General features: G+C 46.0%; 2 protein-coding genes across 3 annotated transcripts in view; one reads left to right on the top strand and one right to left on the bottom strand.

Moving 5' to 3' along the window:
- DGLUCY (D-glutamate cyclase) overlaps nucleotides 1–16,835 on the bottom strand; it is a 165,618-nt gene extending 148,783 nt beyond the window's left edge. Inside the window, exon 1 of one of the 2 annotated variants that reach the window (XM_063440139.1) lies at nucleotides 16,669–16,835. The gene's annotated coding sequence lies outside the window, so the exon portion shown is untranslated. Of the gene's footprint in view, nucleotides 1–16,645 lie in introns of both variants that reach the window. The other variant, XM_063440141.1, reaches the window with a different exon arrangement.
- Nucleotides 16,836–16,875: 40 nt separating this feature from the next.
- The window catches only part of RPS6KA5 (ribosomal protein S6 kinase A5), a 60,428-nt gene continuing 57,615 nt past the window's right edge, over nucleotides 16,876–19,688 (top strand). The window contains exon 1 of the mRNA XM_063440137.1: nucleotides 16,876–17,115. Coding sequence (XP_063296207.1) covers nucleotides 17,058–17,115 — 58 coding nt within the window. The 5' untranslated portion in view covers nucleotides 16,876–17,057. The remainder of the gene's footprint in view (nucleotides 17,116–19,688) is intronic.

Consider the following 19,688-nt stretch of genomic DNA (forward strand, 5'->3'; position numbering starts at 1 on the left):
TTGCTGTTAATGTCATAATTTAAAGTGATACTGCATCATATTTTGAAATGATATACAGTATTCAAAAATGTGTGTTCTAATGTGAACATACTACAAGCTCCTATACAGGAGCATACAATGTTGTGCATTGTGTCAACCCTATTCAGAGAGTAAAAAAACAGAAGGATTATTTTGAGTATGGATCAAGTGCTCTCTCCATATGCTCTTCAATCTAATCGTAGTGAGCACAGTACAGCATGATTTCTATTTCCTTCCCCATCATAACTGGAGCTCTGAAGATTACTATAATGAAGTACATTTGATCTCCCAAGAAAATTAAAAATTGGAATCAATCCAAAAATAATGAAATTTAAAATAAAGGAAAACCCAATTCTTCTACCATATTCCTCTTATATGCTAACCCTAACCAGCCTATATTTAAGCTTCCTATAGCGCATATAGTATCAGAGAAAGGACATATATGAAAGTTTCTCATTTAAGCCATTAGGAGCCAAAGTCCCCAACTTCTGGATCCACCAAGTCTCTTTTTGTAGTAATTGTTGCTGTCTGTTACCACCTCTTCGGGAAATTGGGAGATGATCAATCGCTATACATTTAAGTGATGATAGCGGATGGTTTTTCTCTAGGAAATGTCGTGCCACTGGTTTATCTGATTTTGTATCCCTATAGGCCAGCCTAATACTGGACCTATGTCCTCTTATTCTTTCACATAAGGCCGTTTCTGTCTTGCCTACGTAGTTCAATCCGCAGGGACACGATAATTTGTAAATCACATATTCTGTGCGGCAACTAATTCTGTGTTGTATTTTGAAAGATTGACCCGTATGGGGATGATTGAAGCTCTTACAGGGTATCAGGTGTCCACAAGTCACGCAGCCTAGACATCTTACACACCCATAGTTTGCCACATTTTTAGTTGTAGAAGTGTAACTCTTGATTGGATCAGTGTGGACCAATAGATCTTTTAAGTTCTTATTATTTCTATATGAGAACATCGGTTTGTTGTGTAGACCCTTAGGGAGACTCTTGTCTTTCTCCATAATGTGCCAGTTTTTGGTTATCGACTGGCAAATTTTAGTTGTTGCTGAATTGTGAGTCATTGGGAATGGAATCCTGTAGCTCTTCTCATGAGATTTCTTTTCTGTTTCTCCCCTTCGATCTCTTGCTTTAGTCAGTGCCTTATTCAACACTTTATTGGTATACCCTCTCTGTAGAAACCTGTCATACATTTCCTGTAGCTGTTTCTCACATTGGGATTCCTTGGAGTTGTTTCTCATTACTCTTAAAAATTGCGAGAAAGGTAAGGAGTTTTTCACATGATTAGGATGTGCACTCTCGTAATGGAGTAACGTGTTACGATCTGTTGGTTTTGTGTAGAGTTGGTATTCTATATTTCCTTGGTAATATAGTATTTCCAAATCCAAGAATTGAATACTGTGACTACTGATATTTGAAGTTACTTTTATCGGAGTAGGCAACTTATTGAGATCTCCAACAAATTCCGTCGCTTGTTGAGTGCTCCCTTTCCATAAAATTAAGATATCGTCAATATAACGAAAGTATTTAATTATCTTGTCTTGATGTCTGCTGAGAATGTACTCCTTTTCAAACTGGTACATATAGGCATTCGCATACATGGGGGCCATAGCAGCCCCCATGGATGTGCCGGCCCTCTGTAGGTACCACTTCGTTTCAAATCTAAAATAGTTATTCTTCAATGCCAGAGATAGTAGCTCAAGGGTATATTCAATGGGTGGTCCAGAATAGAGTGTTGTCTCGGTTAGTAACCCCTTCATGGGGTATGACCGTATAGAGGCTGGATACGTCTAAAGTCATTAGTGTGACTGTTCCTTCTAAGTTTTTAACTTTTTTCAGTTCTCCTATTAGAGTAGCTGTATCCTTAATACACGTGGGAATTCCATTGACAGGTGATTTAAACCAAAAATCCAAGTATTTTGCAATCGGTTCCAATAGGCCACCCACTGCCGAGACTATTGGCTGTCCCGGGGGTCTCTCTAGGCTCTTATGAATTTTTGGGAGCGTGTAAATGATAGGAGTTCGAGGACTATCTTTGTGCAGAAATTGAAATAGTTGCAAGTCGGAAATAGAAATCATGCTGTACTGTGCTCACTACGATTAGATTGAAGAGCATATGGAGAGAGCACTTGATCCATACTCAAAATAATCCTTCTGTTTTTTTACTCTCTGAATAGGGTTGACACAATGCACAACATTGTATGCTCCTGTATAGGAGCTTGTAGTATGTTCACATTAGAACACACATTTTTGAATACTGTATATCATTTCAAAATATGATGCAGTATCACTTTAAATTATGACATTAACAGCAATTTTTGTTTCACTTTTTGACAAATTTTTATATTTGCACACTTATCTTTGCAGACACAGTAATATAGCAGTGTCACACACTACACTGATCACTTCTCCAGTGATCCTTTTTTTCAGTAGTTATAAATAGTACATATAGATTTTCTTACTATATGTGGATCTAGATTTTTTGATTACCGTATATGTACATCTAGATGCAATTTGGAGTATTTTTGATAATTATCTAATGTATCAATATTTCACTTTAAATATGGTCACTGTGTTTCAGATGGTCACTTTAAGGCTATTGGTGTACCTGGCTTACAGAGATTTTTATTATTTTACTTATTGAGGAGGATTTATTTATGTTCCCCCGGAAAGAGGGAGCCTATTAATGTAGAATTTAGGATTTTGGACGTTCTCCTGCCTCCGTGCGAGTGGTAGGGTGCAGAGGACGTTCCTATCTGCAAGTACGCATGCGCCCGACGTCTCCATGGTGATGGAGGACGCGGGCAATCAGAAAGTAAACTGAACGCGCGCTTAGCTCTATTGAACCGCCCTGCACCCGCCCAGAAGCTCGGAGGATAGGCTGATTGATTCCTTGCAAACCTGAACTGTGAGTAAAGTTGATTACTTCCCTTATTTAACTCGATTGATTTTATTTGCATTTTGTATTCTGTCCTGATGAAAGTTCCCTAGAGGAACTGAAACGTTGACTGTTGGAATAAAGAAATAACATTTCACTTTGGATAAATCCTGGGAGTGCTGATTTTTCTTCGCTTGTATATATATATATATATATATATATATATATATATATATATATATATATATATATATATATATATATATATATATATAAAACAAAAATAGTAATGCACTCCACCTTCCTTGATGTACTTGCCCGGTGCTTATCAGCAAACAGATACAGCCAAAAGTACAAGATAGCACTCCAGGGACTTCCAAGTTGAATGAATAAAACTTAGCTTTTATTAGCTCAAAATAAAAATCAACGTTTCAGTCTGTATCACAGACTTTCATCAGGATGTACCGTATATACTAGAGTATAAGCCGACCCGAATATAAACCGAGGCCCCTAATTTTACCCCAAAAAACTGGGAAAACTTATTGACTCGAGTATAAGACTAGGGTGGGAAGTGCAGCAGCTACTGGTACATTTCTAAATAAAATTAGATCCTAAAAAAATTATATTAACTGAATATTTATTTACAGTGTGTGTATATAATTAATGCAGTGTGTATATGAATGCAGTGTGTGTGTATGCAGTGTGTGTATAATGAATGCAGTGCAGTGTGTATGTATGAGTGCAGTGTGTGTGAGTGCAGTGTGTGTGAGTGTATGAATGCAGTGTGTGTATGAATGCAGTGTGTATATAATGAATGCAGTGCGTGTATGAGTGCAGTGTGTATGCAGTGTGTGTATGAGTGCAGTATGTGTGTGTGTATGAGTGCAGTGTGTGTGTATGAGTGCAGTGTGTATGCAGTGTGTGTATAATGAATGCAGTGCAGTGTGTGTATATGAGTGCAGTGTGTGTGAGTGCAGTGTGTGTGAGTGCACTGTGTGTGTGTGTGAGTGCAGTGTGTGTGTGAGTGCAGTGTGTGTGTGTGTGAGTGCAGTGTGTGTGTGTGTGAGTGCAGTGTGTGTGTGTATGAGTGCAGTGTGTATGCAGTGTGTGTATGAGTGCAGTGTGTGTGTATGAGTGCAGTGTGTATGCAGTGTGTGTATAATGAATGCAGTGCAGTGTGTGTATATGAGTGCAGTGTGTATGTATGAGTGCAGTGTGTGTGAATGAGTGCAGTGTGTGTGAGGGCAGTGTGTATGAATGCAGTGTGTTTATAATGAATGCAGTGCAGTGTGTGTATGAATGCAGTGTGTGTGTGTGAGTGCAGAGCATTGGTGGGGGTGGGCATTTTATTAATTATTATTTTAATTTTTTTTAATGTTATTTTTTTTTAGGTAACTATTTTTTTTATTATTTTATTATTATTTCTATTATTATTTTTATGTTATTATTTTAATTTTTTTTTTCTTAGTATTATTTGTTTTCTTATTAATATTTTTATTTTTTCGTCCCCCCTCCCTGCTTGTTAGCTGGCCAGGGAGGGGGGCTCTCACTCCCTGGTGGTCCAGTGGATGGGCTGTAGGAGGGGGCTGTCAGGAAGCTGTAACTTACCTTCACAGCAGCTCCTGTCAGCTCCCTTCTCTCTTCTCCGGTGCGTGCAGCTTCCTCTGCAACTCTCGCGGCCGCGCGGAGCGTTGCCACGGGCTCTGACCCCGCGGCTCTCGCGAGAGTTGCAGAGGAAGCTGACCTGGGAGCTGCACGCACCGGAGAAGAGAGAAGGGAGCTGACAGGAGCTGCTGTGAAGGTAAGTTACAGCTTCCTGACAGCCCCCGGTCCATGTCTTTATTATGGCAATGTAAATTGCCATAATACAGACAACTGACTCGAGTATAAGACGAGTGGGGGTTTTTCAGCACAAAAAATGTGCTGAAAAACTCGTCTTATACTCGAGTACTTTCCCCACTTCTGGCAGCCCTTTTTTTAAACTTAGTAGTAAAGAGGTTAACCAACATTACCCACAAAACTCATTGTTAACTATAGTGCATGGCAGGCCTATTACCCAATCCCCTCCCCTAAATTTAAAAAAAAAAAACACTTTAAAAAACACTTTACCAGGAGAAAATGAAAAATAAAAATGCATGTTCATTTGCTTTGTAAGATATAAATAACTTATTTTGCTAGACTGACAACACATATTTTTCTGTGAATTAACCATTTCTACATCACTTGCAGAGTTAAAAAGTACTTTGCCAATAATAATACAAATGTATTCAAAAAGGAATTGTCACTTTATGGACAATGCTACAATCACATAGATTTAAAAAAAAAAGTTAGCTATGATTTTATGTATTTAAAATAATATAATAAATATTTTCCACCCAAATTATATTATTTGGAAGTCTGTCATGACACTGTCCAACATATGATTATAAATCACAAAGACTGACTTAAGGTCATGAGAAAGCATGTTAACCACACACTGAGCAGCATGGAAGAAATGTCCAAATGTTGATAGACTTATACAGCACACGTGTGTGTCCAACTCATCTTGATAAGATAGTTGTTAAAGTGTCTTTCAGTGCTTCATACTTTTGCTGCTCTCCTGATACCAGGAAAGTCTGCAGTTGATGGCATTGAGAGTTATCACCTGACACTCTCAGCCTATGCGGTAGCCCTGCACCTCACTGCTTAGTTTGTGAAAGCTAACGGAAGCTACTGAGCCGTAGAGGAGGCTGAAGCAGCACTGGGCACACCCCAGATAAGAGTTTAAACCATTCTAAAAATTAGTTTAAACCATTCTAAAAATGACCTGGCTCCCTTCCAGAATTAGTATTTGAACTCTTTGCAAACTTACAAGGGGTCGGCTTGGCACCGGACATCTCCTTCAAGAGATGCTGTAATCCCTCTGCTCTGAACTATCCCAGCAGTGCAAGGCCTTGCTCATTGGCTGAGAATGCGGTCAACTGATGCCGGTCCTACAGCCAATAAGCAGGTCCTACACTGTAGGGCTTAGACAGGTTTTACCATCTCCACAAAGTGTGTCTTCGCCTGTGTGTCCTGTAACTAACTCTTTGCCATTCTTACCCATTTTTGTATCTTAGCCCATCTTTTTGTCACCCGTTTTGCCATTTTCATTCCTGGTTTTGTGTATTCACCCTCTTTTTTGTCTTTGAACCTATCCTTTATGTTTTCTCCCCTTTTGCTCCTCCTGTGTCTCTTAACCTTCATTTTGTGTCTCTTATTTTACTTTATCGCTTAACATCCCCCCATGAGATTTTGTTTTACAATTTAAAAATAACCCAGTGAAAAGATGAATGCATATACTTCCTTATTTGTTCTTTAGGGGTACATCTACAAGTAGCTTTCAAAAGCTGCAGTTTTCTGTCTGTAGCCTAAGCCATGTCCTTTCTCCCCAGCACAGACTGAAATGCATCTGATTCTGAGCCGCAAGTGAGCACTTTCCTTATAAAATGAAATTACTTATAAAAGTGATTTTATTCACTGTAATTAACAGGACATGCTCCTCACACACGAAGCACACATACCACCCCGGTGTCCCTTAACTCCCCCTTTGTATGTCTTACCTGTGGTGTAGCGTGGCTTTGTAGACCACGGTAGAGGATATTTTTCTCTAGCATGGTATGGGAGGCCTCAATACAAGCAATGACTGGCATGAGCCCTGTGCATCCCTCTTCCAAGTATTACTATTTTGCACTTTACAGGTCAGTTTGCCCTAAGGCAGCTGCAAGATGGTAGCTTAGGGCTTGCCTGGACTCTGTGACCAACATCTAGTATACCACAGGTAAGTCATGAAACATTCCCAAAGGGTTTCACAATTTAGCCAACCATGGGAGAGTGCTGTAGTGGTTATGGTGCTTGGAGTGTTCCTTCAGAACAGGAGTAGGCAACCTCTGGCACTCCAGATGTAGTAGAGTAGACTAAATCTCCAATAATGCTCGAACAGCCAAAATGCTGGCAAAGCATAAGATGAGATGTAGTTCACAACATCTGTAGTGCAGAATGCAGTCTACCCCTGCTTTAAATGGGTATATTAAAATAACACTTCTATGTATGTCCCGCTTACAACACCTATTGGACAGGTAATAAAGAAAGAATGCATAAGTAGGAGCATCCTTCCCCACCTCCCGTGCCTGGTAAGCAGCTCACACAAAAAACAAAGAAAATTATGGGATTATGGGAAAATGAGGGATTGCAATGCTGCCATGGACTACGACCGGGAAAAAGCAAAGTATGAAATACATTTTGTGTTTTTCTAGTCAAATCTATGGAAACATCACTATGGGCAATACCAAAGCTACCAAACAAGGGAGGGAAAAAAAACATCTGACAACAAGTCATGCTAAATTACACTTTATTCAAATAAATAAAGATAAGGCAATGTAACGGAACCGCTGGCACCCCGACCGGGTACCCTCCGCTGACGGATGCTCCTAGTGCTTTCCGAGGTCTCCAAGCACTCCACCAGACACCATAACCACTGTAGACTCCCACGAACCGCCGCAGCTTGGTTGGGGTCTCGCCACGCTACCCACTCTGGACCCAAGACCAGGGTCTAGCTTCCAGTAGATGGCCCTCTCCGAATTCCAGAGAGCAGGCACAGGAACAGCTCTTAGCAGAGCTCAGCGATAATACCCTGGGGAGTATAGTGATTATAGCAATCCCCAGAGTGTAGTTCTCCAATCCCCCAAACATGAGCCGAAACTTCATGAAGGTACAAGATGATCTCAGGTGCTAGCACACCCAGTCTGCTTTTATTTCCATCTTACACATATAAGACCGCCCACAGGGAGGGACAAAACAACCAATAGCATAATGGTTACAACCCCCAGGTTCCCTCCCCTCAGATAACCAGTTAACATAATTATTACAGCCAGGGAAAATACAGTTTTTATGCATAACTTTTACACAATATCTGTAACTTCAAAACCATACATCACATTCACATAAAAATACATATCCACAATCAATCCATTCAGGGGAACAACATATTAAAAAAATGGCATGGATCAGACCAGGGGTTCAAAAGTTAGTAAAGTATCTTTTAAAACCCCTAGCTTTCCAGGTTTACAGGGCCTTCTCTGTGCTGGAGAAGTAATTCAATTATCTCCCAGCACAGAGACAGACTCCATTAAGCACATGGGGACACAAAGACAGTAAAACACTTTAAAATACATAAATTCACCTTTTACACATAACACACAGACATTTCACCTATCCCCAGATAGCTGGGATCTGCGCGCACAAAACTACCGAATAGCGCGCAGATCCTACTCACACAGTACAATTGCCATGGAGCTAAAGTCTTTCCCATAGTCTTTCATTATATGAATAGGCTCCATGGTATAGCTATCTGGGGTATCACATTCCCATAAAGTCTGGTCCATAGTCCAAAGGCAAGAGGCGGGCAATCAGCCCCCTCCAAGGACACGTGGCGAGGTCGGTTTCGCCACAATCCCAAAAAGTCCCAATATGTCCATCGATGATTTTAAAAGGGCCAGTAGCAGCAATATAAAGTACAATATGCCCCAAATAACCCAGGGGCCATAGTCAGCAGGTAGGAGGCTAGCAAACAGGCTTCTCCAGGGCCCAGTGGCGAGGTTGGTTTCGCCACAGGCAACAACAAGGACATCCAAGTGGTAGTGTCTGATAAAGGTATTCTTAGATCACCATGTAACTGCTCTGCAGATCTGTTCAATGGAAACACCTGCTGCATAAGTCCATAAAGAGGAAAGCACCCTATTGGAATGAGTCCTAATGCCAGAGAGAACTTGGATTTTGAGATCGGTAGGCAAAGGTAATAACTGAGATAATCCACCAACTCATTGAACAGGTTTGCCTTTATTGATCTCAGAATAAGGACAAAAAGTAGAGAAGGTTTTCTCTAAGAGAAAGGCCTATCGATATAGATCGATAGGGCTCTGACAAGATCCAGGTTATGCCATCTTAGCTCTTCCTCGGAGGTAGAATTAGAAAAAAAAGAGCTGAAAGGACAACTTCATAAATAATGTGAAAGGAAAGGACCACTTTTGGCCTAAACTCAGGAACTGTTCTCAAAATAGCTCTATCTTCATAAATGATGGTGAAAGGGGCTTCACAGGAAAATGCCTGGATCTCGGAACCCCTTCTACTCAGAGCAACAAGCAGAAGTGAGGACATTCAAAGGTACTTCTTCCAAAAGTTCGAAGGGATGTTCTGTAAGGTACTTACTGCAGGACTAATAATAAATCCCAAAACCTTTTGATAGGAGGTTTGATTTTTAAAACTGCTTTCACAAAGTGCCCATTTAGTCCCAATAAGTGCAGAAACTTGCACTTTGAGAGTATTGCATCTTAAACACTTGTCCAGACCTGCTTGTAAGAAGCTCAGTATATTAGCTGCAGAGAGAGAGAGAGATGACACAGCACAGAGTTTGAGGCAGTTCTTTTCCATGTATTAAGCAAAGTAAAGATGGCAGGAGGGGCGGGGCTTGGACGTCATCCTTGAAGGTCGCAGGCAGATTAAGCTCCTGCATGAAATCGATATATAAGTGTTCTAAAAGGGGCAAATGCCTTAATACAGATAATCCCCGCACGAATAACCTCATCCTGCATCGCTAGAGTGACTTTGGAGTCAATTACAAACACCATTCTCGCAAACCAGCAGCTGCCCTGGGTCTATGTCTGGGGATATCCTGGCCCCCACCAAGCGAGTACTTACCACTGCGGCGCTCCTGGGCGACACCAGTGAAGGTGACCTATATGTGGCCTCCCCAATATTGCCGACAGTAAAGCTGCACAAGCTCACCTACAACCCAGCAACTGGGAAGCAGAATTCAGGCAAAGATTCAACATCATGTGCCAACAGTATTGGAGAGGCTGGGAGGAGCGGTGAAGGCCACCTACAAAGCCTGCATCCATGGCACAATCTCCAGTTCAGTGCCCCCCTCCCCCAACCGGCTTCAAAAAGCCAATACAAACAAGCTCGACAACACCCACATCCAAGCAAGGAATCCTCCAAACAGCAGTCCAGATCACAGCCCACTAGAAGGAGACATCTTCCCAGCGGCATTCCCACCGCCTGGAAAGATCGAGCTGGCAAGCTGAAGTGGTGCAGTGCACAGGGGACTTACCTTGGCTTGTATCGGGCACAGCTCCTGCCAATTTGGAAGTTGAGATGGGTCTGGGATGTCGGTCGTCAGCTCCATACTCCCTATATCACTGCCTCCTGTGCGGGTGAAGGCTTAAGTAATTTCTAATGTTGTGGTTCCCAGCTGAGCGCTCAACAGTGTCTCCTAAATGTGTTGTAGATGGGTGCCTTGGTGGAGTTTCCTATAACTCGTTTTTACTCATTAAAAGCTACCACGTATATTCTCTTGTACTAGTCAAAGCCCATTCCTTAATTCATATATTGCATTTTCTTACTGTTTAGTGAAGGTGGGCTACTTATTAGCTTTTTCAGTATTCTGGCATATCATATTCATCTCCTACTTCTTAGACATGATTGTGTAGCCTGTACAGTTTATTTTAAAAAATGCAGCATTTTCATCATGTCATGTTACTTTTACGTCTTTTTTTCCTACTCACTCTTGCAGACATGATCTTTTAAGCATGTTTGTATCTCAATGCATGACAAAAATAAATAATAATAAAAAAAAGTAAAAAAAACGATTACCCCGGAGGAGCCAGCAATGGCAATAAAAGCCACCAAACCTGGCAAAAGCCCCGGTCCAGATGGGTTACCGCTGCGATACTATAAAAGCTTTGCAGACAGCCTCTACCCACCACTGCTGGTCTCCTTTAATGCAATCCGGGAAGGCCAGCATATACCGAGACAAGCGCTAAAGGCACACATTACCATCATACCCAAAGAGGGCAAGGACGGAGAGCATTGTTGTAGCTACAGGCCAATCTCACTCATTAACTGTGACATATAACTCTTGGCCAAGATCCTGGCGACCAGGCTTCAGGCGCATATCCCCTCCTGGGTTCATGCAGGGCCGTGAGGCGCAGGATAATACTATTTGGAAACGGGGAGGGAGCAGGGGGCCTTCTCCTACTATCAATGGACACGGAGAAGGCCTTCGACTGAGTGGTTTGGGAATACCTATTTCAGACACTGGCTCACTTGGGATTGGGACCACACTTGAGGAGGTTGATAGAGGCCCTATACGACAAGCCTACCGCCCAGGTCCTGGTTAATGGGGCACTAACAGCTGAATTCTCCATCCTTAACGGCACAAGACAGGGCTGCCCCCTATCCCCTCTGCTCTTCGTCCTTGCCCTCAAACCTTTCCTGATGCATATGAGACAGGACAGCGACATCGGGGGGGGGGGGGGCGGGTCACCACTAGGGACGTTCACCACAAGGTGGCTGCGTACGCAGACGACCTCCTTTTCTTTGTGTCCACACCAGAAATCACTCTACCCAACATCTTGAAGGCCTTTAGGGAATTCGGTGACATTTCCAACTTAAAGATTAACTTCTGTAAATCCTATATCCTGAACGTCACAACGCCAACCAAACGTGCGGACCCCCTCCGCCGCAGCTTCCTGTTCCAATGGTCCAACCATAAAATCTGATACCTGGGCACATGGATGACCAAGAGAAGTGGGGATCTGTGGAAGGAAAACTTCACCCCCATGCTAGAGAAATTCCAACAGGAGAGGAAGGACTGGGCTCACCCACACATATTGTGGTTGGGGAGGGTCCAAGTCATCAAAATGAACTTGCTCCCGCGCCTCCTTTACCTGCTTCAAGCCATCCCCATCACGATCCCTAGACCCTTCTTTACTATTAAAGAATCCGCCATGGGCCGCTACATCTGGAATGGGAACAGACCGATGGTGAAACTTCCAACACTAACGCTGCCTAAAGAAAGGGGGGGGGGCTAGCATTGCTTGACTTTCACCTGTATTATGTGGCCTCACACCTCCAACGGGTGCTGGAATAGACAAAACCTAAGGTCCACAAACTATGGAAGGCGGCGGAAGAGGAGGGGGTCAGAAGGCTAATCTCAACCCTGCCCTGGGGCCCAAAAAATATTTTCTTACTGTTTAGTGAAGGTGGGCTACTTATTAGCTTTTTCAGTATTCTGGCATATCATATTCATATCCTACTTCTTAGACATGATTGTATAGCCTGTACAGTTTATTTTAAAAAATGCAGCATTTTCATCATGTCATGTTACTTTTACGTCTTTTTTTTCCTACTCACTCTTGCAGACATGATCTTATAAGCATGTTTGTATCCCAATGAATGACAAAAATAAAGAATTACAAAAAAAAAAAAAAGTAAAAAAAATTATTACCCCGGAGGAGCTAGCAATGGCAATAAAAGCCACCAAACCGGGCAAAAGCCCCGGTCTAGGTGGGTTACCGCTGCGATACTATAAAAGCTTTGCAGACAGCCTCTACCCACCACTGCTGGCCTCCTTTAATGCTGGACTTTCACCTGTATTATGTGGCCTCATACCTCCAACGGGTGCTGGAATGGACGAAACCTAAGGTCCACAAACTATGGAAGGCGGCGGCGGAGGAGGGCCAGAAGGCTAATCTCAACCCTGCCCTGGGGCCCAAGACTCCCTGAGGGACACGAGACAGGCTCTAAAAGTGTGGCTTGAAGCCTCCGGGACCCACGGCCTGGCGCCCTGTGCCTCCCCACTACTCCCACTGACGCACAAGGGGACTTCCCACCAGGACTGGACCCGAACACGTTCAGTGACATTATACCAACTCCCTCCCTGCGCGTTTACCACATACTTGCCCAAAACAGATGCAAGATGTTATCGGACCTGTTAGGTGAGACCACACCCACCTTCAAACATCACTTCAAACATGCGCAGCTAGTCCACTTTGTTAACACCCCCCACGGAAGGCGCACTCACGCGGGATCGCTCCACATTTGTAAGAGCATGCATACATACCAGACCCCCAACCGCACGGGATCTCCTTCCTGTACTCCATGCAGTAGGGGGAGACCCCTGCCAAAAAAACGCCTTAAAGCTCTTGACCAATTGGTACCGCAAACCGAACCTCTTACACACCATCAATCCAGACCATTCTAACATACGCTGGAGATGTGAAAAGGAGGTAGGCACCAGCCTGCAATTATGGTGTTACTGTGAGATGATTAGACCATACTGGGTGGGAATCCACAGTATGTTAGAGGAGTTCTCTGATGCACCACCCCCCTAGATCTGGCAGCGATGCTCCTCCATCACACGACCGTCCCCAGATCCAAATATAAGAAATTATGACCATAAGGATTTTAAACGTAGCCAAACAAGTTCAAGTACACAGTACTGGAAGCAGACAGTTATTCCCCTCCTCCCCCCCACAGACATGGTTCACCTAGATGGAAGCCCTAAGAGCGATAGAAGAACGAACAATAAGCACCACCCACACCACTGCAGCCTATAGCGAGACTTGGACACACTGGATCCTGAACACAGCTAAGGAAGACTTTGCTCTTAAACTCCAATAACAACAGGACAACTAGAACTGACAAACCCAAGCCCCTCCTCCTTTCTCTCTTCCCTTTATCCTTCTTCTCAGTTAAAACCGATCCTTACACGTCTCTGCGGGACGATGTCCTGACATGCCCCTATGCTAGCAAGACACTTTCCCCCGTAACGGGAACCACATAGACATGTGAGTGGTGCAAGTACATACAGAAGCGGCTGGAAGCCAACATCACATCCAGCAGAGATTGTTCAGCACAGTGGCGTATTTATGTTATTGAGTCAATGTCACACAATTGAGGACTGCGAGCCAATACGCAATATGCTGAAAATGGGGCCTGCGAGCCCACATGGTACTTAACCACCACCTCTTTTCTGCTATTCCTGTTTGAGGCCTGCATGCCTCCTTGTTTTTGATACATGCTTGATACCTCAGTTTAATGTCAAGAACCAAAAACTAATAAAAATTATATTTACAAATAAAAGATGACAGGGATGAGAATCCTAACCTTATCCTTTTTAAGTTACATGTCATGAGATTGAAAGATAAAGGAACTAGCTGCAATATTGGACCCTTATGCAAATAGGATAGGGGAAAATCTGCTAAACACAAGCAAAATAAAGAAACATAGCGTATAACTGTGTGGGGACTGGTATTAATGTGTAATCACAATTGGACACTCACAGATTATTGGAGTTAAAACAGCCTTGAAAGGTATCTCTTTCTTCAGTATCCAATGTGTTGTCCCTCCTCACATATTCATCAAAGAATGGATGTATATATCTCAGAAGAAAAAATATATACAGAAATTGTAGTGCACTTCCAGAGTTTAAGTAAAAAAAGTTTTAATAACTTACATTCAGGTAAAAAATAAACAGCATGTCACCATAAGACGTCCTACGCGTTTCGTCCTTGGACTGGACTTCCTCAGGGACTTGGTGAGATAAGGTGCAATCACAAATATTAACAGCAGATTGCTGTTAATATTTGTGATTGCACCTTATCTCACCAAGTCCCTGAGGAAGTCCAGTCCAAGGACGAAACGCGTAGGACGTCTTATGGTGACATGCTGTTTATTTTTTACCTGAATGTAAGTTATTAAAACTTTTTTTACTTAAACTCTGGAAGTGCACTACAATTTCTGTATATATTTTTTCTTCTGAGATATATACATCCATTCGTTGATGAATATGTGAGGAGGGACAACACATTGGATACTGAAGAAAGAGATACCTTTCAAGGCTGTTTTAACTCCAATAATCTGTGAGTGTCCAATTGTGATTACACATTAATACCAGTCCCCACACAGTTATACGCTATGTTTCTTTATTTTGCTTGTGTTTAGCAGATTTTCCCCTATCCTATTTGCATATATCTATTGAAGACAAGAGGAAGTCTTCGGGGATTCATCCAGGACACTTCACCCAAAATTCAGGGGAAGTCCCGGTTTGCTCCAAATTTATACATTTCTCACTGGGGTTGTGTTTCACATATATTGGACCCTTAGACAGAAGATGAGTTTGCTTCAGTAGTTCCAGTGGTGGATTCTATTAGAGGGACAGCGGGGTCTTGATGGCCAGCATGGGATAATCAAATTAATTCTCACTCTCTCCCTCTGGATCCCCCTGAGTAGAGGAAAATGAGTGTAACTGAACAGAAGGCATATCCCAACTGGCAAAAAATAAAAAGTTCCAAGGTCTGGTAAGAGCATATGTCCCCTCTGCATGGAGTTGAACATTCTCGACAGGAATCTGATTTTCCACCTGCGGAATCTAGTAGTTTGACACATGAAGGAAAGCTTCCTTTGATAATGACCATTCTTGTTGATCCAGGTCCACCTGCTGAGTAAATCCGCCATGGTGTTGTCCTGACATGGGAGATAGATTGCTGAAAGTCATGCCAGGTGAACTTATGCCCAAGCCATAAGAGGATGGACCAGAAAAAAACAAAAAACAAAAAAAAAGTAGTAGAAGAGGTGAGAATGGACAACAGCTCAATTAGCCTGCCCTTCGGTGGGTCCCCGCTCAGATCTCAAGTTGGTTTTAGCTCATCTTGTGCCATTACAGAGAGAACATATCAGAATGGTCCCACCCGTACAGGTGGCCCTGATCCAAAATGCCAGCAAGTTCACTCTGCACGAGAGATGCAGCAACCCCAGACGATCGTTTCAACCTTGTAAGGTATCATCAGTGAGGTATAGCCAATATCCCTCTAGGCACTGTGAGCGAGGGGTCCACGTTTGAATTGCCCTTTAAACTTAAGGAGAGAAAAACAAGTAGCACGTTTTCTCTCCATAAGAGGATATACATTAGATCTTAACTCCTCATATCTCCTTGATTCAGATAGGAGACCACCGAGGTATTGTTCACGCTTATCTTCACCCATTGATTTTCCAGAAGATGATGAAGAGGCTATCTTAGAGGGATACTCCAGGCACCCAGACCACTTCTGTCCATTGGAGTGGTCTGGGTGCCAACTCCCACCACCCTTAACCCTGCAAGTGTAATTATTGCAGTTTTTATAAACTGCAATAATTACCTTGCATGGTTAACTCCTCCTCTAGTAGAGGTCTATCAGACAGCCACTACAGGGACTGCTGTGTTCTTAGAACACAAAAAATGTTTTAAACGACGCTGGACCTCCTCACGCTATGCATGAGGACCTCCAGCGTCGCGGGAATCCCCATAGGAAAGCATTGAATAATGCTTTCCCATGGGGAGGTCTAATGCGCACGCGCTGCCATTGCCGCACATGCGCATTAGGCTAACGTTGGCGGGGGAGGAGCGTGGGCGGAGCCTGACCCAGCGCCGAGGAACATCAGTGCTGGATTCAGATAAGTTACCGAAGGGGTTTTAACCCCTTCACCAACATGGGATGGGGGGTGGGAGGGAGAGGGGCAGTGCAGGCTCCTGCAGTGCCAGGAAAACGGATATGCAGTTGTTATGGTGCCTAAACTGTCCCTTTAAAGAGAAAACATAGCTGAGTGGGAATATCTTTCCAACTGGCATATTTTGGCCTAAAACATTAACTTCTGTTTACATTCCTATCAATTGACCCGCTAGTGAATAACCTTGTAAATCCCTCTGCCCTTTTACAGCGCCATGGACTATGTTGACACTATATAAATAATAACAATTAATAAATGTCCAAGAATGCCTCCTACACCCTAATTAGAATTGCAGTCGGTTACCATGGTAACACCTGATCGGATAGTAAATACATATCTTGTAAATGTGTAGTGTACATGTGTAGTGAATACTGAGAGGCTCTGTACCTCAGAAAAAGGCGGGAACTCACCCCTTCTGCGGACAACAGCAGACAGCCAACCACCTTCAAGACAAGCTGTCAGAAAACTGTAAGTGGGCGGGGCCAACGTCGAGTCTTCACCAATGAACGCCAGCCTTCGTATGTTGACGTTCTTGTTCGCCCGCCCCCTTTCTCTCAACCTTGGAGGTTGTGGGGTACGGAATCTCCGGGGAGCGGGTGCTCGTGGCCCCGCCCACACCTGTCAGCGGCCAATCAGTGCGCGCGCTCGGTTGACAAGTTAGGCAGTGTTACTTGCTTGGCGCTGAGTTGCACCGTGCCGTGGTGCTCCCGTCAGGCGGAGGGATCGGGGGAAAGTCATCTACACAGCGCATAGCTCAGGATATACTGTACACATCCGCGGGGCTCCCGGCTGGCGGGACATGGAGGGGCCCTCCCGGGAAGGAGACCTGCTCACTGTGAAGCACGAGCTAAAGACGGGTGAGTGACCAACTGACTAGAACCCTGCTTCCTGATCTCTGTCATATCCAGCAACACTTCTCCAGAGCCTCCCCCACCCCCCGCTGTCACCTCTTAGCAGAGCCCCCCCCCCACTGTCACCTCTTAGCAGAGCCCCCCCCCCCACTGTCACCTCTTAGCAGAGCCCCCCCCCCCCACTGTCACCTCTTAGCAGAGCCCCCCCCCCACTGTCACCTCTTAGCAGAGCCCCCCCCACTGTCACCTCTTAGCAGAGCCCCCCCCTGCTGTCACCTCTTAGCAGAGCCCCCCCCTGCTGTCACCTCTTAGCAGAGCCCCCCCTGCTGTCACCTCTTAGCAGAGCCCCCCCCTGCTGTCACCTCTTAGCAGAGCCCCCCCCCTGCTGTCACCTCTTAGCAGAGCCCCCCCCCTGCTGTCACCTCTTAGCAGAGCCCCCCCCCCCCTGCTGTCACCTCTTAGCAGAGCCCCCCCCTGCTGTCACCTCTTAGCAGAGCCCCCCCCCTGCTGTCACCTCTTAGCAGAGCCCCCCCCTGCTGTCACCTCTTAGCAGAGCCCCCCCCTGCTGTCACCTCTTAGCAGAGCCCCCCCCTGCTGTCACCTCTTAGCAGAGCCCCCCCCTGCTGTCACCTCTTAGCAGAGCCCCCCCCTGCTGTCACCTCTTAGCAGAGCCCCCCCCTGCTGTCACCTCTTAGCAGAGCCCCCCCCTGCTGTCACCTCTTAGCAGAGCCCCCCCCTGCTGTCACCTCTTAGCAGAGCCCCCCCCTGCTGTCACCTCTTAGCAGAGCCCCCCCCCTGCTGTCACCTCTTAGCAGAGCCCCCCCCTGCTGTCACCTCTTAGCAGAGCCCCCCCCTGCTGTCACCTCTTAGCAGAGCCCCCCCCTGCTGTCACCTCTTAGCAGAGCCCCCCCTGCTGTCACCTCTTAGCAGAGCCCCCCCCTGCTGTCACCTCTTAGCAGAGCCCCCCCCTGCTGTCACCTCTTAGCAGAGCCCCCCCCTGCTGTCACCTCTTAGCAGAGCCCCCCCCTGCTGTCACCTCTTAGCAGAGCCCCCCCCTGCTGTCACCTCTTAGCAGAGCCCCCCCCTGCTGTCACCTCTTAGCAGAGCCCCCCCCTGCTGTCACCTCTTAGCAGAGCCCCCCCCTGCTGTCACCTCTTAGCAGAGCCCCCCCCTGCTGTCACCTCTTAGCAGAGCCCCCCCCTGCTGTCACCTCTTAGCAGAGCCCCCCCCGCTGTCACCTCTTAGCAGAGACCCCCCCCGCTGTCACCTCTTAGCAGAGACCCCCCCCGCTGTCACCTCTTAGCAGAGACCCCCCCGCTGTCACCTCTTAGCAGAGACCCCCCCCGCTGTCACCTCTTAGCAGAGACCCCCCCCGCTGTCACCTCTTAGCAGAGACCCCCCCCCCGCTGTCACCTCTTAGCAGAGACCCCCCCCGCTGTCACCTCTTAGCAGAGACCCCCCCCCGCTGTCACCTCTTAGCAGAGACCCCCCCCCGCTGTCACCTCTTAGCAGAGACCCCCCCCCGCTGTCACCTCTTAGCAGAGACCCCCCCCCGCTGTCACCTCTTAGCAGAGACCCCCCCCCGCTGTCACCTCTTAGCAGAGACCCCCCCCGCTGTCACCTCTTAGCAGAGACCCCCCCCGCTGTCACCTCTTAGCAGAGACCCCCCCCGCTGTCACCTCTTAGCAGAGACCCCCCCCGCTGTCACCTCTTAGCAGAGACCCCCCCCGCTGTCACCTCTTAGCAGAGACCCCCCCCGCTGTCACCTCTTAGCAGAGACCCCCCCCGCTGTCACCTCTTAGCAGAGACCCCCCCCGCTGTCACCTCTTAGCAGAGACCCCCCCCGCTGTCACCTCTTAGCAGAGACCCCCCCCCGCTGTCACCTCTTAGCAGAGACCCCCCCCGCTGTCACCTCTTAGCAGAGACCCCCCCCGCTGTCACCTCTTAGCAGAGACCCCCCCCGCTGTCACCTCTTAGCAGAGACCCCCCCCGCTGTCACCTCTTAGCAGAGACCCCCCCCGCTGTCACCTCTTAGCAGAGACCCCCCCCGCTGTCACCTCTTAGCAGAGACCCCCCCCCGCTGTCACCTCTTAGCAGAGACCCCCCCCGCTGTCACCTCTTAGCAGAGACCCCCCCCGCTGTCACCTCTTAGCAGAGACCCCCCCCGCTGTCACCTCTTAGCAGAGACCCCCCCCGCTGTCACCTCTTAGCAGAGACCCCCCCCGCTGTCACCTCTTAGCAGAGACCCCCCCCGCTGTCACCTCTTAGCAGAGACCCCCCCCGCTGTCACCTCTTAGCAGAGACCCCCCCTGCGCTCTCACCTCTTAGTAGATCCCCCCCACCCCCGCTATCACCCAACAAGCCCCTCTTGCAGTCTCTAAATTTCTCAAGTTGAGAATACTTTAGTAAAAAACCTAGTGGGACTACCGCACTAGCCAAGAGAAACAATGGGGGTCATGTACAAAAAGTGTTTTGTTCTGAAAAGTGATCTAAATTGCTAAAGGTGGAGCAGTCACCATGGAAACCAGTGGAACCAGCACTCTCACTGCATTGGTGACTACTTAACTATTTTATGTTTG

Source organism: Pelobates fuscus, chromosome 13 (genome assembly GCF_036172605.1).
Source record: "Pelobates fuscus isolate aPelFus1 chromosome 13, aPelFus1.pri, whole genome shotgun sequence".
NCBI lineage: Eukaryota > Metazoa > Chordata > Amphibia > Anura > Pelobatidae > Pelobates > Pelobates fuscus.